The sequence below is a fragment of the Phalacrocorax aristotelis genome, chromosome 1 (genome assembly GCF_949628215.1).
Source record: "Phalacrocorax aristotelis chromosome 1, bGulAri2.1, whole genome shotgun sequence".
In the NCBI taxonomy this organism is placed as follows: Eukaryota; Metazoa; Chordata; class Aves; order Suliformes; family Phalacrocoracidae; genus Phalacrocorax; species Phalacrocorax aristotelis.
Window position 1 is genome coordinate 30929366 of NC_134276.1, and position 25744 is coordinate 30955109.

At 44.5% G+C, this 25744-nt stretch overlaps 2 protein-coding genes and 1 long non-coding RNA gene across 8 annotated transcripts in view; 1 reads left to right on the plus strand and 2 right to left on the minus strand.

Annotated features, from left to right (window-relative positions):
* The window catches only part of LOC142054183 (uncharacterized), a 58737-nt gene extending 33889 nt beyond the window's left edge, over nt 1-24848 (plus strand). The window contains exons 4-6 of one of the 2 annotated variants that reach the window (XR_012659458.1): nt 20960-21109; nt 21660-21756; nt 23421-24848. This is a non-coding gene — a long non-coding RNA (uncharacterized LOC142054183). The remainder of the gene's footprint in view (nt 1-20959; nt 21110-21659; nt 21757-23420) is intronic. The other variant, XR_012659459.1, reaches the window with a different exon arrangement.
* On the minus strand, nt 5866-13427 carry KCNRG (potassium channel regulator). The gene is made up of 2 exons (XM_075086332.1): nt 10726-13427; nt 5866-8840 (listed from the first exon to the last, which is right to left on the minus strand). The coding sequence occupies exons 1-2, from the start codon at nt 11292-11294 to the stop codon at nt 8588-8590; spliced, it is 822 nt and encodes a 273-aa protein (XP_074942433.1). The 5' UTR covers nt 11295-13427; the 3' UTR covers nt 5866-8587.
* On the minus strand, nt 9252-24495 carry TRIM13 (tripartite motif containing 13). 5 transcript variants are annotated; one of them, XM_075086301.1, is made up of 2 exons: nt 24218-24495; nt 9252-14184 (listed from the first exon to the last, which is right to left on the minus strand). In XM_075086301.1, the coding sequence occupies exon 2, from the start codon at nt 14179-14181 to the stop codon at nt 12952-12954; it is 1230 nt and encodes a 409-aa protein (XP_074942402.1). In that variant the 5' UTR covers nt 14182-14184; nt 24218-24495; the 3' UTR covers nt 9252-12951. The 5 variants fall into 5 exon arrangements, with proteins under 5 accessions (XP_074942402.1, XP_074942393.1, XP_074942421.1 ...); XM_075086292.1 differs by lacking the exon at nt 24218-24495 and adding an exon at nt 18413-18663; XM_075086320.1 differs by lacking the exon at nt 24218-24495 and adding an exon at nt 18242-18401.
* Nucleotides 24849-25744: the final 896 nt, after the last annotated feature.

Genomic DNA, 25744 nt, shown 5'->3' on the forward strand with positions numbered 1-25744 from the left:
GGACTGAAAGGTTCTTTTGTAAGGTTCTCTTTAGCAGGACATTCTACGCTAAATAGCGATGTCAGGTGTGGTTCACATGAGGGTAGCTCTCAGAGGTGGGAACTTCCTGCATTTTTCAGCATCTCTATGTTCTCGTCAACATTTCTTAAATGCCAAGGGTCCTCGAGGTGTCATCCAGACCTTCACCTTCAGCCTTCAAAGAAAGCCTGCTGTTGCTATGTCACCAGCTATCCGAGTAGCGTCTATGTCCACGTTTCATTCTGTTTCTCATTACACAGCAGCTCCTGACTCGTCACCTGCATCCAATGAGTACAAAGCCTTCAAAGATCCAGCTGGCAGGATAGTTTTACCAAATACCAAAACCATTACTAAATGCCATCAGACTAGGTCATCAACTCAGGACAGCCTTCTCTGGAAGGAAAGCTGTCTTCAATAGCAGCAAAATTTGACACTTAGACCAGAAAGAAAACCAAGTTTTATCTCTGCTGCAGAAAGAGCTGCCTTCCCAAACTGAGGGTGGCAGACTACAAAGCTGTACAAGGTAACTAGGATGTTATTAATTAATATTTGCAAATACTAATTTAAAATGGTAAGAATTGCCACAGACATCTAGGGAGGAATTTAGATATGGTGCAGTAGAGACCATTTATAGCAATAACAACTTTTCCAGAGATAGACATCTTTATTTAAAGACAACTTCTTTATGGGTTTTCCGAAGTATGAGCAGCTATTCAAGGCTTTGCCATCTGTTTGTACAGACGAGGTTGCACACACTATTCCCAGGTCCCCAAGAGATTAAACACCAGCTCCCAAGCATGGCATCACAGAGCAGAGACTTTCCAACCATTCAGACCTACGTGCCCTCCAGCAAAGCAGCACAAGACTTAAAGAGAAAAAAACACAACTTCCTTGCGTGTAGCAGTTCACCTGCTTCTTTCATCGACATGCCAGCAACTGACTGATATGGAACATTCTGGATGTTCCACCTTTTCCTTCCAACCACTGAAGTGGTTTTATAACAGGTTTGTGCCTACCAGCCGCCACAGAGACAGGCTTGCGTGTTCTGTTTTAGTTCCTCATTGACTCCGTTCTGTCCCAGGGCGTTTTAATGAGAGCATGTGAGATCATTAGTAACATCACTTCTTTTCCTATGGAAAAGAGATCCCACTTCATCTTTTAAAAAGGGAGGGGAAAAGGTGGTAATGACTCAGTTCCACTACAGTGTTCACTTTGGCTGTCCCAGATCTCAAGAGCTGCAAATACATACCTCTGAAAGATCAGATATGGAGTCGTGCTTTCAGCTAACAGGTTTTTCACCACCGGGTTAAAATGCCCCACTCTGAGTTTTCAAAACACTTATTTCCCCATTGTTATCCACCCAGCTGCCATCCAGCCTGAAGGAGCTGTGTGGTGTTTGTGGCAGGAGTCATTGCCTCCAGTAGAAGATATGCGTGCTTGTCACCACTTGTTTCCAAAGAACAGAAACCCGCATCTTCGTATCCTGAACGCTCCACGTGTGAACTCCTAGAGAACTGTTATTAGCTCCTCCGCTCATGGCTGTATCTTGGCGCTGGGTGGAGATAAGAAGTCAGTATAGATCCCTCCACAGAATATAGACAATTGAAACCATAGCAGACTGATGTTCCATGAGCCTCGTACAATTTCATGTGGTGGTCAGCTTTTCTATTCAATCTCAAAGCCTACCTCAGAAGTTCCATGAGAGAATGTGTCAGGCATCCAATAGCTAAGCTACAGCACAGCTTACAGGGCAAACTGTAGCCCCCCTGAGCAGCCCCACAAGTGTCCGTGCACCTGTCAGTGCATTTTCCAGCCAAGGTGCTGCAAAGAATCGCTGAAATAAAAGCCAAGTCTAGCAAAAATATTATCTTTTGCCCATGCTTTTCCACATGTATCCATAGAGATTTCGGGACTGCACATAAACACCAGTGAACTATTGCACTATCACACTTCAGCTGTCAAAGAAAACTCTTACTGAATAACAGCAGAAAGCATCGTTAGCATAACCGAAGACTGGAGAAAGATCTCAGTTACACCAGGGGCCACGCAGTTACCATTTTTCATTTACATGCTTGACATGGCCATATTAACCATTAACATGCTCCACAGTTTACTGAGCCATCTCAGGAAGGTAATGTTTTGAAAATCATAGGTAGCAAATGAAAATTATGTGGCTTAAGGATTGATTTGCAAATGGGGAAAACATAATGTAAACCAGGCTGTTCCAGAAGATACATTTCCAGTTTATGGAGAATTAGGAACTGGAATTGAAACAAAGGCCACCAACAGGATGTATCCAGTAATTACCCAGGAGGTTTATAACCCCAGCGCTGCCAAAGCAGTGCTGGTATTCTGATCTTCAGAGTTTGCCTATTCGGCCACCAAAAGCTTAGCTTCTCTTTCCAGATGTCAGGTGTCAGCATGATTAACCCATCTTGTGTCTGGATCCTGCAATGTTTCAATTCACCGTGCAGATCATAGAATCATAGACTATCTCAAGTTGGAAGGGACCCATAAGGATCATCGAGTCCAACTCCCTGCTTCTCGCAGGACTACCTAACACTCAATTGTATCTCTAAGAGCATCATCCAGAAGCTCCTTGAACTCTGACAGGCTTGGTGCCATGACCACTTCCCTGGGGAGCCTGTTCCAGTGACCAGCCACCCTCTCAGTGAAGAACCTTTTTCTAATGTCCAATCTGAACTTCCCCTGATGCAGCTTCATTCTATTTCCTCGTGTCCTATCGCTGGTCACCAGAGAGAGATCAGCACCTCCCCCTCCACTGACCTGCTTGGGGAATTTGTAGACTGTGATGAAGTCACCCTTCAGCCTTCTCTTCTCCAAGCTGAACAAACTAAGTGGCCTCAGCTGCTCCTCATTAGTCTTGCCCTTGAGACCTTTTATCATCTTGGTCACGCTCCTCTGGACACACTCTAATAGTCTGATGTCCGTATATTGAGGCACCCAAGCTGCACAGAGTACTCAAGGCGGGGCCACACCAGTGATATCCCACAGCAAATTATGTTTATGCATGTTGATAAGAACTAAAACTAAGTGTCCTTTAGGTGAATTGTCCTAATTATAATACTAAAAATCCCACCCTTAGGCCCAAGAAGCAGACTATGGCAGATATTGTAGTGAAAAAATATACCATCTGTTGTGCTAATAACCCAAAAATCATGAAGAAGTTTATGGGAGGACTTGTAAGACAAGGAATAACTCCCGGGGAATACTGGCAGATAGACTTTTCAGAGTTACCTAGATGTAATCAGTATAAATATCTACTGTTACCCTCAAGAGGCAAGTTTCTAAACTTCACGAGGAAGCACACCTGAAGTGGACAGAAGCCCTACTTCTGTAGTAGGCTAGGCTGGGCTGGGCGTTCTTCAAGAAGGAAGTATTAAAGGCACAGGAGCAGGCTGTCCTCATATGCCGTAAGACCAACCAGCGGGGAAGACGACCAGCCTGGCTGAATGGGGAGCTTTGGCTGGCATTCAGGAAAAAGAGGAGAGTTTACCACTTTTGGAAGAAGGGGCAGGCAGAACTGACCTCCGGGAGAAGAATTGTGGTCTTCAGATGTGCCAACTAGTGATGTAAGGTGTCCTGCAGATCCACTTACCTAACACACTGAAGAAAAATTAAACACCCCTGTAGTCTCGTGGACGTTGAAGTCTCCCATCTAAGTAATTCTGTGCTTTTTCCACGTTCGTTTTGCAGCTATCACCCACCCGTTCATTCACTCCTACAAGATCTTCTGCTTTTCCTTGTCTGGTGGTGTTGAAATTTCTGACAGCTCTGTTAACTGTCCTCCCTTCAATACAATAAGTTGTGTCTCTTTGGTCCCACAAAGGCAGCGACTCTTTCCAGCTGAATTTTATTCCTTAACTCCCTCTCTGTAATGGGAAGGAAGTTTGCTTTCTTCTGTGGGCCTCTGCTTGCCCTTGTCACATAGCCTTTTCCTCTGTTCCACCACTGACCAAGCCGAGGAGTGAGCTAAAGACACAATAAAAAGACGCAAAGATGAAAGGATAGAAGGATGAGCATGCCTCTGTTTGTTGTTGAATACAACATTGTAAATAAAACGGTATGTCAGCAATTATTTTATTACTCAGTTTAGTTATCACTGGGAAACAAAACAAAACCCAGAGACCACTCTTTTCAGAAGGCCCTCAATGAAAGCTACAAACTGCCTTTGAAATTCAAAGAAAATTGAGTTCCTGACTCCACAGCGCTAGCAAAACCCGAGGCTTGATGTTTCCAATCTATTGCCTTTTTTTCCCAGTGGAGAATCGGGATGGAACAATGTTGCAACGTTTAATTCTTCACAGTTTTACTCAGCTGACTGGTGTAGCAGAAACTTGCTTAGAAAGCAAAGCCCTAAATTCATTCTCTAAAGCAGACTTGTACACATTACTCTTTCCAACCTTTAGGGCTACATTCATAATCTTTCTGACCAGAAAGAAGCCACCAATTATTGAACCATTGCATTAGAATGGAAACAGAGTAGAAACGGAGGAAGGATTCTTGGAAAAATTTACACATCAGATCACACTTCAGGGGGTTATTTCAGCAGAAACTACACGATGGTCTAGAAAACCGACATTCCCCCTGCTTTTTTTTTAATAGAAGTCAGATTTATTTGTATTTTATGCGATGACTAGTGATTTACATCCCACCCACCCATTTGAGAATATTCAGGGCTCCAGGCATATCTCCAGCCAGTTCCAGACTATTCAAATCATTGTTGGCCCATCCATTTACTAGTCACAACAAGGCCTTCTGTGACTAATTATGGCCTCACTGCAGCAGGAGAGGCAGCTTCAAAGAATGGGAATCTTCAGACGCGCTAGCAGTTCCCTTGGTTCCCAAATTCTTTATTTATGTGGATTACATTGGGTTGACAGATTTAACTGGGCTGTTGAAGATATGGTCAAAGAAGTGGAGTCACTCCCTTCCCTTTTATTGTTTTCTGAAGACATAACAGTCATACGCATCTGTCACTAGGGAGAGGAAGTTCTCCATCACTGGACTTGATTTGGGCTTTTATATGCTGTTTCAGTAGCATCTGGGAATAGATCAATATAATATTTGGTAGGGAGTTGTATTTCCTCGCGATGCACTGTAAATCTTTTATTGTAGATACTCCCACTGTTTATCGTTGAAAATCAATAAAAATAAACCTTGTAAAGTTAAAGCCTGGCAACGGTTCAGCACAAATCAGAGGGAAGGAGTAAGAGGGAATGAGTCTCCCTCCCCCTCTTGGATAGCTCCCATCTTGTTTCCCAATGAATATTCAATAACACTTTTCTGCAATCTGGGAACAAATTTTAAAAAAAAATATTCAAAGTTACAAACGCTTCGTTGTGATCTCAGACAGGACTTCTGATCCACTTTGGCAGCTTTCTGGTACTGAATTCAGCTGTGGTCTGAAATGGGGTATCACCCAGATTATCTCCTGGATATACCTTGGAACTTTCCCTACCAGAGACAGACAAAAGCACATCACCCTTGTTCAGCTCAGATTAAAGGAGTTATTTCTGAGCATCGGAAAGCTGGAAGCTAACCAAAACAGGTAAAAAGTGGGAACGGTCCAAAGTTGGAAGAGAAGTTGCTACCCCTGCTTGCGAGCCTGTAGAAGCCGGGCACGATGCACTTACCCCAGCATCAATTGTTTGCCCCATGGCTATTAATTCCTCATACACTGCATCTTAGGGTGGAGGCTTCTACTATTTTCACAAGATTCAACTACGCAGGGAAGTCAAAATAGTTTGGAATTCTTCAGTAAAGGGGAAAACTTGCCAGTACTAAGGCCAGTGCTGAGAGATCAGTCTTTTTCAGTCTAAGCATAGTATCAATTGCAATAGCTTTATTTAAACACCTGTTCTTAAATCAGTTATTCAATCTTATGAGCACTGAAGGTAGAACCTGTAAGAATGCAGTGACTGAACTTCCTAAAAGAACAAAAACCCTCATGAATTGTCATACTGAAATCAATACCCAAAGGAAAAGGAGTTTTACGTCAAGACTCTCCTCCCTGGTACCAGCAGATTCCTGAACAATGCAGGTGGTAAATAAATGACGTGTCCCCAGAAGAGGTAGAAGGACATAAGAAAACTTCTCAGCATGTGAAGAACCAGCCAAAAAGTTACTTAAAAGCACAAAAATGTAATCAATTAGTATGGAAGGAAGTCAACATGGTGCAAGAACGGGGGGGCAGAAAAAGCGTGGTGCCTCTGTCCTGTTGGGCTATCCAGCAGGCACCACAAGGCCGTATTGATAAAGCCCTTGACAATCCTGAATACAGAAAATCAGGGTGAAATCCAAATACAAAGAAGGGAAAAGTGACTAAAATAAGAACAAAAACATACGACAAGTAAGGTGTCGTCTGCCTTTTGTGAATCTAGCAGCAATCTATCTGACCATCAAGCTATTTAAATTATCTACTTCTGCCATGTAAACTGCAGTCCATGTAGGACAGAACGACGGCGTTATCTTACCTTTTCCCTTCCTTTACCTCTAGTGATTTTACTGTTCTGGGAGTCCGCTTGTGTGTTAAAAAGCAGAAGAGAGCTCACTGCTCACCATAAGCGAGCGGGAGGGCTGCTCCCCAGCACTACGGCAGTCAGTTTCTAGCATCTCAGGCAGTGGAACAGTTTGCACATTTTTGCCAAATCCAAGGAATAATAAAAAGGCAAATACAGCAGTAAGTTTACTGAAATCTGCAAATTTTGCACCTTCCCAGGAAAAAGGAATCGTCTTGAGAAAGTTGGCAATGGCTGGGAGAAGCAGAGCATGCCAGTGATTGCAAATTCCAACTTCACTGGAAAAAAAAAATCTAAATGTTTCAAAATCCCATTCCTATTTAATAAAAAATCAGGCTAGATGTGAGCGATCAGAGGTCCTGGCTCTGTCATATGCAAAAGCAGGACCAAGTCACCAATGATACGCTCAGGTCCAGCAGAGAATGTATTGTGAGATCCTAGAGCTGACTTGCCTGCCAACATTTGGGTGGAAGTGCTCAGTTTAACACATAACCTGGTTTTGACCACGCAGCTTTTAAAATCACACAGACTCATTGCTAACCTGGGCCCCTGTCAGCCAAATTCTTGCCAAAGCCAGGTGTGCTTGTGTGTATATATATAACCTTTAAGCAGCTTAGGAGATGTAGTCCCATTATCACATTATTCTCAACCCAGAAAGCTTGAGAACAACCAAAGAGGACCTCATTGTTGCTGCTGAACTTGTGTCAAGCTAAAATGCACTGCAGCGGTAGCAAAAGAAATGAGATGTCCGATAGTGGCACCACCAGCCTGGGAAGATCCATTTCATTGAAACTCCCAAGGGCAAGAAACAGAAGGGTGATTCCCTCCACCCACCCCCATTTTAAGTGCTGCAAATAAAGTAATAAATTCACATTTTCAAGCTATGAAAAGTCAGAGCTAATTAGTCAGCCAAGAAAGCCCAGTCGAGCTCTACCTGGCTGTCTCTAACTTTGGGAAGATGGTGTTTTATCAACAACAACAGTCAGATTCAAAGAAGGAATCCTTGAAATTACTGCTATCATCTTTCCCTGCCTTGAAGGGAGGACAAAAGATTCTTAATTTATACAGCCTCATTAACTTATCTCTCCTGGTACCTGAGCCAGTTTTGGCATCTTTACAAAGCGTTGTACAGGGCTAACATTCCCAAGGCTTTTAAAGCCACTTCTGCCAAGCCTTCCTCCTAAGTACGTTTTGCATTTAACAAGCTTCAAGAAATCCTTTATACTATTTTGTTTAAAATTGTACTAACTCTTCCATCTGAAGGACTGTTTATCATATTTTCATTCTTTTTATAGTTAAAGGTCTAAAAATTAACCGACCCTTTGTTCACAAAGACCTTTATCATTTAATTCTCCGCACTGAAGAGCAGCTCAATGCCTTCGGAGTGGGAGGAGAGGACAGAGGAGCATTCTGCAAGAGACAGTAACACGTTATTTCTTGGACACTAGTGGTGGCTTCACAAAGCCACTTTGTCATGCCTGGAGCCACACAACTTGGGTTGTTTCTATTACATTGCTTTCAGCTAATTGCAAGAGAATCCATGTATATTTATATTTTGAAAGTAGAAGGAATATCCATTCGCTGAGGTTTGCTTTCCTCCTCCAGCCGCTTCTCCAAACTCTTGGGATGACAGTTGTGTCAAGCTGTTATTTCTTCATATATTACCATGTATTTAAAATCTACTTAGAGATTAGAACAGAACATAAAAACGTTTTACTAGAAGGAATGGCTGATTTTTTGTGAGTCCTAATATAACATTTAGCCACAGAGAAAAACAGAAACGACCCTTGAAAATGCTGGAATCTCGTCCACAAAACCAGTATTGAACCTGCGGTTCTTTTATTTAGAGCTGAAGAGGGTGGAGCGGTAGAAGGCAGGAAAGCAATTTTTTTTTTCTGAATACTTGAAAAAAAAAATTATTTGTTTATCACTTCCCTCAATAGTTGCAGTTTCAAACAAGCCAACAAAAAAGGCCACTAGTGCCAACACACCCCTCTCCCACCTTCAAAAGATGAAAGGAAAAGCCTTTATTTCCCTTTCTGCGCTTGGGTTCTCTTTGCCTGCGCCACCCCGGAGCTCCCCGGGGTTTGGTTCACCGTGACAGTAAGGCCTGCTGGCCTCTTCGTCCTTTCAAAACTGTAGCATTCGACTTTGTCTTCACCGGAGACTGTCCTGGTGCTCATGAGGCGAAATCCATCCTTCAGTAAAGTGTCAAGCAGCAGGCCTAGCACATTAGTACCGTTTATCAGCTTTCTATTATCAGGCTTTATGGAAACATACCTAAAATAAGAAAAAAGCAGTTACAACACACTTTAATAACTTATTTTTTAAAAACAAACCAGGTCCTCAGATGGTGCAGATCAGCACTGTTGCATAGGTTTACTGCAACCAAGGTTCCGGATATTTTTTTCCTCCTTTGAGGGCAATTTAACTCTTTCCCTCATTGTAAGAACAGTAATTCTCAGTTCATCCAGTTACATGTTGGGAAAGAAGCACTTCTTCGCACCCACACCAAAACTTACTTTCTTAAGAAACAGCTGTGACAAACTCCATCTTATTTAATTTAATGGAGGAGAGGTGAATGGCACACTCTGCATAATGCTGCAACAGCTTTTCACGTCAGGCTAGATGATGGAAAGGACAGCGAAGTCACATTCGCCCCAATAGCATCACTTTTCATGACACGGGATCTCTCTCTACAAACAGTGACATTTATTGCAAAGTTACCTTGTACAGCAGGTCTCGTGGTAAACAAGTATGAAAATCATTTTCACATCGCCTCGAATTATTTTACTTGATATAAAGTAAAGTTTAAGAATCTATCCAGACATTTTGAGGAACAGAAGTCAGGTATAAATACTATTACAAAATACATAAGCTGACCGGGGCGAAACCGTTCCGCGGTTCACAGGAAAGTACACCAAACATTCATGAAAAGCACAAAAAAGGCAAAAGAGTCCATGTCGCCACAAAGGCTAAGTCGATAGAAATTCAGCAGGCAACATAATCAAACTCGACTTGTTTCATTACTCGAGACAAGCTTTTCTATTGATCTGCAGAGGAAAATCTTTACCAAGGCTAAAGAAATAAAGGAAAGAATGAGGAATATTTCCCCATTATTTATGCTGCCATAACCTACTCAGCCAATTGTTAGCCCATTAAAATTAGTAATACATTATAAAGTTAAGGTTTGGCACATAAATATATGTTGCTTCACAAATGCAAAGTAGTTTTTCTTCTACTTGCTTAGCTAAAGGAAGCTAGAAGAAAGATAAACTTTTTTTTTTTTTTTAATAATCAAAAGACTGCTCTGTTGATTCATATATTCAGAAAGAATAACCCTTTTGGAAACATTTCAGTGGAATTTCCATAAAATTCCAGATGTTCTAACAGCCACAGAGGACAAATTAGATTACATTTTCTTATACAGTAAGAACGTGTCTCCATACAATAGAGACATCCAGCAAAAGCTTGTTTAAAAAATGTTGTTGTTAGAATACGATACTGCTATCACAAAAATCACTGATATACAGTAATCTTAATAAAAACAGAACCTGGCTCTGAAAAAACCCACCGTGTAGCATATAGTTAATAATCTAACCCTTCTCCCTCCCCCCAGTAAAAGGCTCTACAAAAGCTTTCCGGTCCCTGCATTGCAATCTGAGTTCTACTGGTGTTTCCAACCCTGTTTAGGCACTCTTTTTTTCCTCTTTTCCAAATTAAAGTCTTTTTGACCATGAACTAGTGGAGACTTTAGGCTTCTCCAGTAGTTCATGTCTTTGTTTTGTTTCCTTTGCTTCATTTTACTCTGTGTTTTTCAAGTCTTCTAGAAGGTCACTGATGCCGTGAAATTCTAAAGCCTGGGAGAGCAAGTGAGGAGGAAAGGGCAGAGAGAGAGGGAGGGAGACCCAACAGAACTCAAAAACAAGCATCGAGAACAGTATTTTAGAAAGTTGAAGAACAGGCAAATCAGTGCAACAGAAATTAAATTGGGTATTTCAGAACTAGAAAAAGGTAACGTTCAACTAGCAGAAAGGAAACATTTCTCTCAGACAGCTGTCTGCTAGTTTCTGTAAAATGAGCTTTGCTAGCACGTAGCATGTACTTCGTGAACTAGAAGTCATGAAGACATTCACATAATGAGAAGTCACACTAAAGACGGTACCTCGCCACAAACTGGTCACCAGCAGAGTAGTCAGTACCACACTGAAAAACCATGTCGTGATGAGAAGGTCTTTCCAAAGGAAGGGGAACGAGAGAAGGAAAAGGGCTGCTCCAGCTCTGTCCTGACTGCTGCCCTGTAAACACAGTGATCTGTTCAGCCAGCCTCTCAACAGTGGTACTGCAGGAACCAAAGATCCGGAAAAATGCCTGCATCTCTTGGAGAGAAAAACGCACTTCCAAGATCTCCAGCCTTGGCTTCAGCAAGTGTTCCTGGCTCAGGAGGTCGGCCAGAAGGTAGAGTCCATAGAATTCTGCTTCTCTCTGCAGCCTCTGATAGTCTGAGAAATCACTAGGTAAGGAGACCTGGAGAGTCCTCAAGAAGTCCATGATGTAACTAAACAAAGTTCCATCTCTGTCCACAAAAAACTCTCCGTTCACCAGTTTAAATTCCCGGTCGTCATCATTCAACATCCGTGCTAGCCTGGACTCGGGGAACTGCTGCAAGGTAGAAGCCCGCGTTACAAATCTCACACCTCCCACGCTCAGAACGACCACCCCTCGGTCACTCATCGCTATCTCGGCTACTCAAGAATCGTAACTCTCTGATCTATGTGTTTGTGACTTGGATCTTTCCTAAACTGCACAGCATCTGCAGCTGCAAGAACGATTCAGGGCTTTGAGCAAGTGTTTGGAGTGAGGTGTGGAGCAGCGACAGCATTCCCAGGCAACAAAGATGTAAATATCATGTACAATAGTTTTGTTTGCAGGGTTTGGTTGCTTGGGAACTTTGATTCTTGGAATTTAATGTTTTATTTTTGAAATGAACAGCTTGGAAGGACTACTGGAAGACAGTGAATTGACTGTCACAACTTATTAAATCTTGAGAGAGGCCAGCGAATATCCCCGAAGTATGGTACGCATTACATTTGCTTCCCAAAAACGTCAACTAAATGTTTTCATTCCATACATTGCTTCTCATAGGACCACTGCAAAAAGCAGTTAGATGTGCTTCAAGCAATATATTTCAGTCTCCTATGCTCTTAAAGGAGGGCACTTCAGAGAACTCAAGCTTACAATTCACTTTAAATCACTGTTATCCTACAGCGAAGTCAATACACTCAGAAAATTAAATTAGTTCCTGAAACAAGGTACATGAAAATACAGTAACAGTACAAGAGCCTACATACGTTCCAATGCTATGCACTTCTGAACACCGACAACATTCATACTGCTGTCACATCGTGCACTCTGTTCCAAAGAATCATCCCAACCTTTCTCCTGGCTTTTGGAATTACAACCTGAAGAGACAGAGGGGCAGGAGAGGAGCCGCTCTCCCTGCGACCTTTGCAGGGCTAGAGCGCAGGCTGCCTTCCTGTGGCTGGCCCCTGCATGCCTGTCACCACACTGAACTCTACGTTAAGGTCACCTTTTAAGAAGGCGTGGCTTCAGAGAACAAGGGATCTAAGAAGACAGCTCAGCTACCCCAACAGTTTGATGCTGGAAAACTAAACTGCAAAGTATGTACTACCTTGCAGCTTGTTCTTCTCTTATCAACCTCAACTGATTTCTTGTTACCCCTAGAATTTATGCTTGCCCTGAAGATATATTTTTGTATAGAACATGTAAACAATAACCACTACCTACAGTAACCTGAATGCACGGGGTAATTACAACATTTGGCTTTACAAAAAAATACATATATGTATTTCAGTGAGAAGTAACACCCTCAGAGAGAAAGTGGTTCCAAAGAACGTGAATGATGCACTCTGCATTTTGCAGGGTAAGGGCAGCCCTCAGCAAGCCTCTCAGGACAGCACTCTGTACTGAGTCACAACTGTTCTTCCTCCTCCCAAAGCACCTCCCAGTTAGAAAAAAAAAATTAACTATGACCTTCTAGGAAGTGACACTTTTTATCTTCTTCTACAGTTACATTAACATTAAACTAAGTACACAGTTTGGCCCTATATTTTGGTAAGAAAAATGATTTACAGTGAATAATATTCCCATAATCACCACTGAAAGAAGGATCTAGAAACAACATGTTTTTCAAAGCTCCATTTCATCTTCCAGTTTATCAGTACTCAAGCTATGTGAACAGCGTGAATGTTTTGGAAACATTTTGAATCTTTGAATGTTTCACTGGAAGTCTTAAAAACCCAATTAATTTTAAGAAGTTCTATGTTTTCTTCACCAGATCTCTCTTAGTTCTTATATTTCAGCAGGGACTTCACAACAGTTTATATTTGCACACAAACTGCGCAACATTATCCAGTACAACCAACGTATAGTTTTTACACTTTTCTCTTAGAAGTGAAGCTCCATCTGTCATCTGTTCCCAGTAAAAGACTGCATGATCTGCTATCTCCACTGTATCTGCCAAATAGGACAAGCTAATTGTAAAGAACTGAGATTTCCAGCACTGGAGATTGTCAACAACCGACTCCACAAAGGACATTCTGGTGACAGCAAGAATAAGCAAGCAAATAAGAGTGGTCACTATAAATCTGCGTGAAAAGACTGAGGGAATCTTGAATTTAAGAGTGTTGTTTTCCTGAGGCAAGGAAAGTTTGTCCACATCAACTAGCTTTATTCCATTCCACTGGCTGGTATCAAAGCTCTTCATTGTAGGGCTGATGTCCACACTGGAACAAGGTAAAGGGGTTTCTTTGAGCACCTTGATTTTTTCCCTGAACTCCTGCATCTGTTGCAGAAATATAATGGGTTCAGACACATCTTTGAAGGCCTCTGCGATGTTAAAAGCCATCCGTTGCTCTTGCAGAATTGTGTTCAGTTTATTGATTTCCGGATCGTAGGCCTGCATCACCGCAAGCTTCATGGTCTCAAAGTCGGAAAGGATCTCATTTCGTTTCTGCTCCAGCGTGTGCTGCAGCTTCTCAAAGAACTCCTTCACTTTGTCAGAATCTTTGGTCAGCATCTGCAGAGCTTTCCTCTTACTGGTTTCTAAGGCATCCAGCCGCGAGAGGGCATCTCCACAACGCCAAGTTTCAAAGCCCTGAAACAGGGTTTCAAAAGCCCGCTTCTCCTGGGAATAAGCTTCTTCGATAGAACAGAACACGTGCTTTGTATGGTCACCGCGGGTGGCACAAACCCCACAGATCAGCTGCATGTCTGTCCGGCAAAAAATGTTAAGGGGTTGCCCGCTGTGCACTTTGCACACAGGCATTTTTGGAGTTACTTTGATTTTGTTATACTTCTCCACAATGCCTTTCAGGGAATAGTTGACCTGCAAGCTGTTGACTCCAGTAACGGGAGTTTCCTTCCTGCACGTGGGGCATTTGAAAGGGGATGGCCTCCAAAGCACATTCCGCACATTTCCCTCGAGAATTCCTTCCAGACACTTTCTGCAGAAATTGTGCGAGCAGGGCAGGACACGAGGATCATCAAACAGGCTACAGCAAATGGGGCAGGTGAGATCTTCCTCTAGGAGCTCCATCATATCCTAGGAAAGAGAAGAAAGATGGTAACAGAACTTGTAAAATTTACTTCTCCTTCAGGGAAACTGTGCAGAAACCGATCTCCATCCGAGACGTGGCTCGGTGAGAAAGGGATCTACTTTTTTTCTCAAGTATCCTTAACTGAGAGCCTCCGCTGGGTTCCTGCAACCAGTCCAATTAGCTGTGGTATTTGGCCACCAGATGGCAGGCACAAGAATGGCTTGGTGTCCAGGCAGAACCATTTTTGGATTCTCAGCTAGAAATGCAGGAAAAGAAGGCTTGCCAAACCGAGCAAGGACTTTGCATGAAAATAACTCATGTACTCATAATAACAGTTTAAGACTTACATCTTTCCTCACTGATGCAATCCCAGAAACTGGATTTTCACAAAAGATACCCAGCCAATAAGCCCTGCTAAGATGCGATTACTCTCTGCTTGCTCAACTAACTGATCCAAAGCTTACAATTTCAAACCCCATACACCGCTACTGTAAGAAGGCAATATTAAAGGTGACTGAAAAATCCCAGCTTCAGAATTTCTTCAGCTACAGAATATGTGATGTGGGTCTTTGCTCTACCTGCAAAGACAAAGGAGAGTCATCGCTCACTTAGAAAGTTAGCTTTGCTCTTGCTCCTGCAATATTTGTAAATAACGACGTGAATGTGTTGAGCTACTCAGCACAAAGTTAAAATACTTCAGAGGACAACTGCCCATAATCCTTGAAAAATCATCATGGAACAAAACTGATAACCATTTTTACTCATCTGCAGTCTCTATTTCCCATTCCATTCTCATGGCATTCATGCCTCCACAATTTCTTTTACTGGACATGACCTACAGGAAGAGGATTTATCATGTACTCCTCTGTATTGGAAAGTCTCTGTGAACCCACCGCACTAACACACACACCCCCAGTGCCTCTAACCACAGCCAAGTTCTCAGATGCGGACACTTTGTAACTTACAGCATCCTCTAAGAAAACGAACAGCTAACATAGACCAAAATGGGTGATGGTTTGTATTAGCCAAGACACTTAGTTTTGAGCTATAATTAGAAAGATGCTTCCCTTGTATAAATTCCTTCCATGTGATACAATATGTATTCATACATATGTGTAGTAAAATTCCTTTTAAAAACACATATCACAAAAAAAAAAGCACCAAAGTAGTCCTGTGACAGTAAGGCATATGAATGAGCTCTTTTAATTAGTTTTTATGTTATTACTAAGGTTCCTGTCCCCTCAAAGAGCTATAAAGTGGCAAACACGGGAGCCACAAGGAGAGCTGCAAGGGAAGATCCATGCTGCACAGGACAAGAAGAGGAATAAAATAAACACCAAAGCAAAGATAACTATGGGGAAGAAAGGCAAGGTCAATTCCGAGTTTCTTTCACAGGAGGACAGGCACAGTCCCAGCATAACTTCACAGTAAAAGAGCCGTTCTTGAGAGGCATAAGCAAACCTCCCGTGCTTCGCCAGTGATGGCAAGGAAGGGTGTTCCCTGTGCTTCTTTGGATAAGGAGAGTTTGAAAAAGTTGCCAGCTTTTCTACTCATCCTCAGGACTAAAGTCATCAGGCAGAAGGCAGCCACCATTACAGCTAGGGACAAAGCCCCAGAGAAAAGGTCTAACGATTCCACTTACCACCTAAGGTTTCCTGTAAGACCACAGATCCCATTCAGAAACTTCATTTTCCATGACAAGACAGTAATCTCGAAGCACCTCTCAATGCTAGAACAATCAAGGTTTCTCTTCCATCCTCTTCCCACTGCTAAAAAGAATGGGATGACAGGGAGAGGATGATTTTGCCCCCACACTCTTGAGTCTGCCTCTTTATGAACAGTTCCCCGTTCGTTCCAACTGGTGCTCACAGCTTTTGCCATGATTGCAGCACAAAGATCTGTTTTGCTCATGTGTTAAGAGGATAAGAACTACAAAACTAAAACGACAGTTCTCCATCTTTTAGTAAATGGAAACTCAAAGTGCAGAAAATATTTTCTCTGATCTATCTCCTCTACCAGGGAGGATTTTACTCCTTAGTTAGGGAGCTGGAAAAGCAGCTTTGCATGCCTGACAGTGAGGACTGCAAACCACTGCAGAAATGCTTACTACAACACGTTCCATCAAAATTGCAGGACAAACATTGAAGGCTTTCATGCTCCTAAAAATACAAAAAACATACAAGAAGGTTTCATGTTCCAATTTAAACTGTCCTAGTGCATTTGAAACCCACTTATCCAATTAAATAATTATGCTTAAGAAATATAACTGAATTTCAGAACCATTATATGACATCATTAAAGACCTAGGATTTTAAAAAAAGAAAGGGGAAAGTCTGTGAGCTCCCCTCCCCCCCCTTACAACACCAAAAACACCAAACCAAAAACACTGAAAACTTGTATGACTGGCTGGGACAGCTCAACTTCTGACTTCTTTAGGACCTTAATTTCAGAGACTAAGTTGCCTGTGGATTGAAACATCCCTTTGCGTGAGCAACTTGGTATTTGTGTGAGGAACTACCACAACATTTCAACTTCTCCACTGGGAATTTCTCTGTGTAACTTCTGATCCAGGGTTGTATGGCCCTGGGATTCCTCACTCATAGCACACGGACCAAAAGGCACAGCGGTTTCTTCCTTCACCTGAGCTACGTAAACTCCCTGGGTACAAACCCAGCAGATGTCACCCATCAGAGAGAGCGACTTGCACAGTTTCATCATTAGAAAGAAGAATGGCAAAACAAATCAAACCATGAACACAAAACCAACCACAGTAGCTTTTTTCCCACGCTCCAGAGAGAAATTCATCTAGCGTGCTTCTCAGAACAGAAGTTGGGTTTATCAGCCAGCAACAGGCTGAAAGCAAAACCAAAATTTCACCAAGCTTCAAACGAACCAAAAAGATAGCTCTTGAATTACAAGTTTCCTGCAATGGTGTGTAAGTATTCTAAATAAAACTTGACCGGGTCAGGCTGTATTTCAGTTGAGCTAGTCAGGAAAGGTCTCGTCTCCCTTCTTTTGCAAGGGCCCAGGTCCTTGTCAGGACCTCCTACGAGCAATTTCATCAGCCTTCTGTCAGACTGGTGTGTTGAATCAGCCCAAAAAAGGGTCCCGCACAGATAAAGCAGGCAGAAGGGAGATGGGAGCTCCTCCTTCCAGCAGCAACGACCTTTACTCTGCTCACACCATCAAGAGGAACTGCAACCTAATGGAGGGTTGGTGTAGTCATTTTAACGTGGAACGATTGACCTCCAGGTGCAGCAGGTATCCAAGCAGCCAAAAATTGCTGAGAAAAGTGGCCACGCTTTAAACCCGTTATTTCATGGTCAAAGTTTTTTCCAGGAGTGTGTGGTAGGTCCAACATGTCCAACAGTGGTTTTTGGTAGCTCCAACAGCTAGAAAGGCCTGGAGAAACATGCAATTCTGGTTCAGTGCAGTTACAGCCCCAAGAACACCGTCTCGTGGACAGGGTTTGACAACCTGCCAAGCGCGGGAGGCTGGGTCAGGGCCAAGACACGCTCCTGCCCTCGCTTCCTCGTCCCTCTGTCCGGGCAGGAGCTCCCTCACTGCTTCGGGTCACAACCCCTCTCCTGCCGGGGGGATCTCCGAATCCCACCGAACAACGGCACCTCTGCCAGGCCCGGTCGCTCTCCCCAGCCGCCCCGGGGGCCACAGTCGCTCCGTCGGGCACCGCTGCTTGGGGGAGGAGGCCACCCTGAGCCCCGCAAGGGACAAACCGGCAGCGGGGTTTATGCGGGAGGAGGGCAGCGACCGAAATCCACGGCAACGGCGCCGGCCGCGGGGTCCCCCCGGCCGCAGGGTCGCGCCGCGCCGCCGCCTCACAAGGCCGCAGCCTCCACCCGCTCCCGCTACTCACCGCCATCCCGGCCCGGGGCCGGCGGAGGGGCCGGGGCGGGGGAGGCGGAAGGAGCGGGATACCTCGGCTGCCCACACCGCGGTGGCGGCGGCGGCGCCGGGGCCGTCCCCAGCCGCCCGTCCCGCTCCGGGCCCGGGGCTGCCGCCCGCCGCTCCCGCCCCCCGGCCAGGCCCGGCGCTCCCCCTCACCTTGGCAGCGATGGCGAGGGCCGCCATCCGCCGCACGCCCCGCCGGACGCCCCTCCTCGCCGCCGCCGCTGGGCCCGGGAGGGGTGGGCAGGCCCAGGCCCCGGCCCCGGCCCCGGCCCTCAGCAGCGCTCGGCCGGGAGCTGCTGGCCCGGACGGGGTGCTCCCACCCACCTTGGCCGGCGGCCGCCGATCCGGCCCCAGGGCAGGAGCTGCTGCGGCTCTTCCTCTTCCTCCTCTTCCTCCTCCTCCTGCTCCGCTCGCCCGTGAGCGGTGAGCAAAGCCCCCGCGGGTGCCCGCAGCGCGGAGCGGGCGGCCCGGCGGCGGGTGCCGCTTGCCGAAGCCGGCGGCCGCGGTCTGCAGCGCGGAGCGGGCTGCCTGTGCCTCCGCCGGGGTGTCGGGGGGTCCCTGCTGGTTACCAGCTCGGCTACACCGGGCTTCAGGCTGCGGTCACGGGCGCGTGCCGCGCAGCGTAGCAAGGAGCGCTGCTGGATGGCAATGCCGCTGAGCATCTTCCACCTCCCGAGAGCACTTACTAAAAAAAATAACATCATTTAAGCCAGATTTCCTTATGTGCTTCGTAAAAGGATGGAGATGCGTTCCTATTTGATTTTAACGCACTGGCTGTACCATTTCCTACCGGTGAATCTGTTGGAGAGTAACGTGCCCTGCCAAACCTATGCAGGTCTCCCGCAGTATAAGTCCCAGGGAGACAGAGCAGGAGGATCCCGTGTCCACCCGGGAGGACCCTCTAGTCACAGGACTACAAAACTGCAGCTGGAAGTGCTGAGACTCCAGAGAACCTTTTGTGATTTTTTATCTTTTTTGCAGTCCTTTCTGTTAGTTGTCAGTCAACGTAACAGGTCTCACATCAAACCGAACTTAACTTTCGAGTTAGACTTTGTGAAACACGACATCAAAAGCTGTTCCAAAATGCACGTGCTCTGCCTCCTGCACCCCTGTCACTCCCCTGCTCCTCACTCGCCCACTGCAGTCACATCACTCATCAGCACGGGAGACTATTCACGTTCAGGACTACCCACACAAGCAACATCACAGGCTAGACCGTGTTTCCATCAAATGAAGCCCCCTCACGCATCTGACATCTTTCTTCCGACTGTTGAGGAATCTGGATTTTAAAAGCCATTCGATAACACAGCAAGGCTGTGGTTCCCCAGGCAGAAGAGGAAGAGCTCTCCTTTTCCTCACCTTCCCTCCTGCTGCCTCCACCTGAGCTGGCCTGCCCTCTCAGCTGGACTCAGCAGGAACAGTGTGATCAAGAATGAGTATTTTTGAAAATCCCCTTCAAAGTGCTCACACATCTGGGCATTTCATCCACTATCTGCTGGAGAATGGCCTCAGAAGGCAGAGTCACTGCACAAAAGCAACCAAAACCTTCAGGTGCACATCAGCGTCCTGCTTGTTTCTTCTTAATTGTCTGGCATCTTCTTTGCCAGTTATTAAAAACAAGTAGTTCCAGGTAGTTTCTGAAAAGTGATTGCTTAATCCATTCCTCAGCCACCCAAACTGTGTTCAAGGGATTTCCCAATGCCTGTGCATTTACATTTTCCAAGTACCCCTCATCTCTACTTTCCCAACAGCCATTTTTATATCAAGAATTTCATTGTTCTACTAATCTTTCCCGTAATTTTATGGTTAAAGGTACTAACATCAACATGGCATTTTCAATTCCTTACTTATTATTAAGTTCATATATTTCTCATATAACTTTTTTTCTGATATATTTTTGGAGTCCATTTTATTCTCCGTTAATTCTTGAGGCTGGTCCTACCCTGTCTCTTTATAAATGAAGGAGTAGATGCCTGCCTGCCCGGGATATCTCCCCTTCATTAGAACCATCTGAAATTGTTCTTGTCCCTCCTCGCCTAGGCTCTCTTCTCTCAAAGATTAAAGCTTAAACTTTTGGGCAAGCACAGCATGGGATTTCTGTGCTTGGTGCCTAGAGACGGAGCTCAGCCAGCACTGTACTTAAGTGTATCATGGCTGTCCTGAGCACGATCGAATACAATCTGGGCATTTTACTACTTCTACCTGACAGAGTTACACACAACCGTTTTGCACACATTTAAATCCATCTTTCTATGCTTTTTTTAACTCTTTGTTGTTTATAGAGGTTTTTCAATAGCAGTTTGCTTATGAACCTGTGTTCCCACATCTGAGAGCACGGGTTATCTTCCCGAAGCAGCATCAGAGGCCATTTGTTGAAGCTTTGGAGAAAAGTTCTGGCTGATGGAAAAGAGCATAGATAGATCTGTGGCAAAAATATTTCCTTATCTAATAAGGAAACAAACCCGAGGGAAATCTAGGCTCAAAGGAGAGGCCCAGCTTGAAGGGAAGTGGTAGGATAAATGTCACTCACCCCTGGGAGGGTTGAAAATACAGGGGTAGGAGTTTGGAAGGAATTATAGAATAGTGGCAACTTCCAGCTTTATGGGACAAACACATTTGTTGTAAGACAAAGGGATAGCGCCTATTGTCATCCTTAAACTACGGAGAGAACCCAGATCGTGGCTCTCCTACTGAGCATTATGACAGGATACTTCAGAGACTGAAGCTGTGCGCTGTGGTTCAGACAGCGGCCTCAGAGCTGGCTGCTACTGCCCCCCTCGCCTGCACCAGTTCTGCCAGCCTCGGCAGCTGCTTTACCGAGCTGACTCAACCCGCGAAGCCAGCAGAACGTTATTCCCTTTTCTTTGCCAGGGTGAGTTTTCTGCTGATTCAACGAGTTAAACCAGTTCAGTGCAAGATTAGATGATCACCAGGTCTAACATCAAAGGGGTGAGGAAAAGAGGAACAAGATTTTTCCCTTTCTGTGGAAGCAAGCCATTAATGTGACTCAAGCTGTAACAGGTAATTTTACCCTGAGAGGTAGATTCACGGGGGGTTAAGCCAAGCTGAGACTGCTACTGGCAGAAGAGAGAATTCCATCCTTTTCCCTTCCCTTAGTCATGCTCTCCTGATGCCTCCTCTCCGCTGGCTCCGACATTGATGCGGCCACATGTTAGGCTAGATCCGCTTGCCAACAGAGCTGAAAGCTAATCCATTTAAAAAAACAAAACAGAAAAGTTTTCAGCAGGATCAATTTTGGCAGCCAGCTGATCCCGCAGCCAAACAAACACCAATGCCAGGATGAGCCAGCGAGAGGGCCTGTTTCGGTGGCAGCCTGCACGCACGTCAGCATAAACCAGAAGTGTCCCCGCAGGCCATAATTTCACAGATGCTTCCAGCCAGCTATTGCCGGTGCTGCTGCCAAAAGTAACACAGCCTTGCCCTTCAGCCACACCAGCTGCTCATTCTGGGCCCTAGGCACCCCCTGTGCTGTGCTGGAGAAGATGTCTGACACAAACTGATGGATAAATGTAGCTGGAGTTAAAAGCAGTTTTTTTTTTTCCTCCCCCAGGTTTGTATTCCCCATCAGTAAGGTTTCTCTGAAGCCATGCTACCAAAGACCTGTCAGATTGGAATTGTCTCCTAGGGTGAAACACCAAGGAAAAGAGGTGAGTTGAGGGCATTTTCCAGTCTCGCCCTTGGCTGCAAGTCTGCCTTTTTCTTCCCACTGAAGGAGGTTAAGTCTTCATGTCCCGTTGAGGAGGTGTCAGAGCACACAGAGAGCATACTCCGGCATCAGGACAGTCAGCTCTTGAAGCAAGCTGCTTTATTCAGCTGTGCTGGTTGTAAGTGTACCCTCAAATGGAGAGGGACAATCTGAGGTGTACAATAGAGTTGCTGTGGGGACCTAAATACGGAAATAAACCTACAAGAGCTTTGATCCTGATAGCAGCTGGGTAAGAAGATGCTGTAAGGTAACACAAACAAAGGAACTATCCAGAACAGCTCCGTGTATCAAACACCTTCCTCATGTACAACGTTTCACAACTATATCGTATCCGACTACATTTCTTTTCAACAGATACATCTGGACTATATTAAACACTCCAAACGAGGGATCAGAGAAAGCAGTTTCTTGTTATTGTTCCATAAAAGCTACTTTTAATATGCATTGTAGAAATACCAGGCATTAAAAATCCATGAAGGATCGTCAGTGACTGAAATGATCAACTGCTGTTCTGAGGTCTGAATTTCAGAGATTGCCTTGCTATCTCCAGGGTCTCCGATGACTATTTTAGCAGTACTGAAAAGCTCTGTAGTTTTACACACAGAACTTTGACCCACACAGATAACTAATATTCAACACTCTGCCAGATTTTCGGGGGGGGGGATATTGATGATTAATTCAGTTATCTCCTTAGCATAATCCTATTTATTTACAAAGAATGTACAGCCACGTCCCATTTCCTTGCATGCAGAGGAAGCAAATGGGAGGGAGCACTGTGCGGCAGTCCAAGTTTGCTGCTCTAGCCAGGATGCCTGCCCAGAAGAAGCTGTCCCTTGGCTTTTTCTCAGGGCCATGCACCACTGCTTCTCCCACTGTCTGCTGGCTCTCGCGTGGTGTTTCCGGTCCCGGACATGCACACAGGCAAACACAGCTGCAACCAATCTGTGCTCTTGCTGCCGCATTCACAAGCAGTCCCTAGAGAAACCTCTCTGACTTTCCCCAAATTAGTGCTTGCTCATACGAGTTAGCTCATCTTAGCGCTTGGCCATGGAGCCCTGTGCCGCGGGCAGCGGTTTCTAGTTTTTAGCTATCTTACACCATAAAATAACTTAATTGCTCCTTCCTGAACAAAGCATGGCCAGCGTGCCTGTCAGTTTTAACGAGGTTTGTGATCGCCTATAGATCAAAGCTCTGCTCCGGTGGGTTTTGCTTATATTGCATAAAGAGGAAAGGAGAAGCGGCCTCCAAAGTAAATAGAACAACGAGGAACAAAATTAATTTTCATATACAATTTCTCCTATGACTTGGCAAGCACCAGATTAACCGTGTAAAACAGAAGACTTCCTACAGAATGTTAATCCTCACAAGAACACATTATAATGAAGATTTCAAAAGTACAAGCACAACCTGTTTTTCATCTGAGACCTTGTCTGTATCATCTTCCAAACCACAGGCCTGACCCTGGGAGTGGAAGGACTGCTTTCAATAAACAAACCTTGACTTTCCAGTCCTGCACCATCATTTACTTCTGTGCACGTTGCACAGAGTTGTTACTAAATCCATTCCAGCATAGTTAATAACTACTTTTTTCATTGGTTTTCACAGGTGTAAATGCCTCCATAAAGCTCGTGGCAGTGGAGAAGGAAGTCCCAGCGGATTTTACTAGCAGGGCGAAGGGGAATTATTTTTCTGAGAACTGATTAGCCACATTGTATTACATGCTGTAACAACGGGAGAGAGTTCTCCTCTCTCCAACGAGTTTGGCATTATCAGGGAACCTTCCTGAACCATACCTGCCCACAGCCAGCAGATCTACTTTGCAGAGCTAATGAGAGACTGTTGTGTTTTGTAAATGAAGCTCTGAGCTAGAGAACAAAACAAGTCAGTGACCATCGTTTCCTTTCAGCAGGACTTCCAAATATGCCTGCATTTATGAAATGGATGGGACTGGTCTTTTTCCCATTCTTCTAACATGGTTCCCAGACAAAATGTCTCTGCTGCTACTGTTTGAGGAAATAAAGTTAAAACCCTGTGAGTGACAAACATGTTTAGGCATGCTGAGCATAATTTTGCTTCCAGTGTGGGAGGGTCCTAAATACTTGGCCTCCCCAGTGAAAGAAAGGCACATTCAAGAAAGGCAGAAGCTGAATTAACCCTTCATTACCAAGCACAATTATACTTCCAAATATTGAAGCCCAGGTCTTCATTTCCGTGGGGCAATTTTTGTGCACTGTAAAAATGTTGGTGTTCAAATATGCTCTAAACAGGCTGACAAGCACATTTACCAATACAGTACTATCCTGCTGGAGTTGGTCATCTCATCCTCCAAGAAAGGCATATGAATAAGGCACGTTTCTTACCAGCTGACTTTTGCCTTACTTCCACTGGAGCAACGTGGTTACCTGCTTGATTTTGTCCAGCGCTGGAGCCTTCACTCAGGGCACGCATACATCTTTGCTGCTGTTCCTGCACAATCCATTGTGTTCCTGGACAACCCAAGTTGTCACCAGCTGCTGTCAGGGTGCTTGGTGGCCAGGCTCTGCACCTGGAGGGAGACGGGATGGGCGCAGGGATGAGAGTTGCACTGACCTTGGTCCCACCATGCACATAGGAACTGGAGTCAGTGTGCTCCAAAGCAGCACCGGCAACTTCTCTGAGCTGTGGCACGCACCCCACAAGTGCTGCAGTCTGCTGGCCTGTAAAACCAGCCTCTCAAGTTAAGAAAGCAGTGGAGCAGGAAACTGGTAGTGAGGCACAGCCAGCCACTGCTCCCTGAAGCTCCATCCCTTTGAGTCCAACTGATTTGCAATGCTGACTTTGTGTGGTTAGATGTATTTGTTTTCCTAGTGCTTATTTTGGGGAAGAAAGGACTTACTGGGGCACAGAGAAAAAAATGGTCCAGGGAGTTGCTTGGAGGTTGAATCTCTCTCTAATTTTTTTTTTTATTTTTAAAGTATATTAACATTTGTCATTTAGCATTTACTGTAACAAACCCGCAGCGTGTGACAGACAATAAAAATCCTGCAGTGACTTAAATGGGACTAATTATGTGAACAACAAGCTACCAATGAGAATCATGATGCCCTCCATACGAAATAAATAAACATCAGTTTCCACCTAATATTTACTTCTTAGAAGTTCAAGACTAATCCCATTTGGCATATTTTGAGGAAGTGAGCTCTTGACCCCAAATGTTTATGGGCTGTAACAGTAAGTCCAATAAAAGAAAGGAAGCATATTTTAAAGCTGCTCTTAAAATCAGATTGGCTTTAGGCACAATTTTCAGAAAGACAGTATTTCACCTCATGTTTCAAGTAAAGGGGTAAGTGTGACTGATACAGCCCATCCAGACCAATAAGATATTTCTTGCTATGAAGATTTCTTTTAACAAGGGTTTTGAATATCCGCTTAATACCCCCCCCAACACATAACGTTATACCACATGGGTTACATTAGTTGTATCATATTATATACTGGAATAAAATGCTAAGGGAGCTTTCTTTGTGAGACGCGGCAAAATAAGACACCAGCTGAAAAGAATGAGAAACAACAATTTAATCCCAAATTGGCTTGGAGATAAATAAATAAGCCTTTAAATATATGTATTTAAATGATCTGCTGTCTACAAAACATTCTAGAACAGCAGTTCATGGCACAACATTTATTGGATATTTTTCTGTAGATAAATAAAATTGTGAAGTAGGTACAAGTGGGCTTCTGTAGGCATGTTATCACTATTTACTATATTTGTTGGAGCCCAGTTTGTGGCCCCTGTTCCGGATGCTGTGTGCTATAGGGACAGCTCTAGGGCTTTTGCTAAAGAAACACTTGTGTAACCTGAAGGCCATGAGTCAAGCTACAACTTTTTAAATTACATGGTGTTCTGCCTCTTTGAAAGGGATGCAAGGCTGGTCCCAAAGTGTGCTTTG

What these genes read in the sequence shown, in the direction of transcription:
- TRIM13 (XM_075086320.1), bottom strand. Translation starts at nt 18,268, where the DNA reads ATGGCGGCCCTCGCCATCGCTGCCAAG. An exon ending in CCCTCGCCATCGCTGCCAAG is followed by an intron (nt 14,185 to 18,241) that starts GTGAGGGGGAGC and finishes TCTCTTTCCTAG; the next exon opens with GATATGATGGAGCTCCTAGA.
- KCNRG (XM_075086332.1), bottom strand. Translation starts at nt 11,294, where the DNA reads ATGAGTGACCGAGGGGTGGTCGTTCTGAGCGTGGGAGGTGTGAGATTT. An exon ending in GGTGACCAGTTTGTGGCGAG is followed by an intron (nt 8,841 to 10,725) that starts GTACCGTCTTTA and finishes TTCTTATTTTAG; the next exon opens with GTATGTTTCCATAAAGCCTG.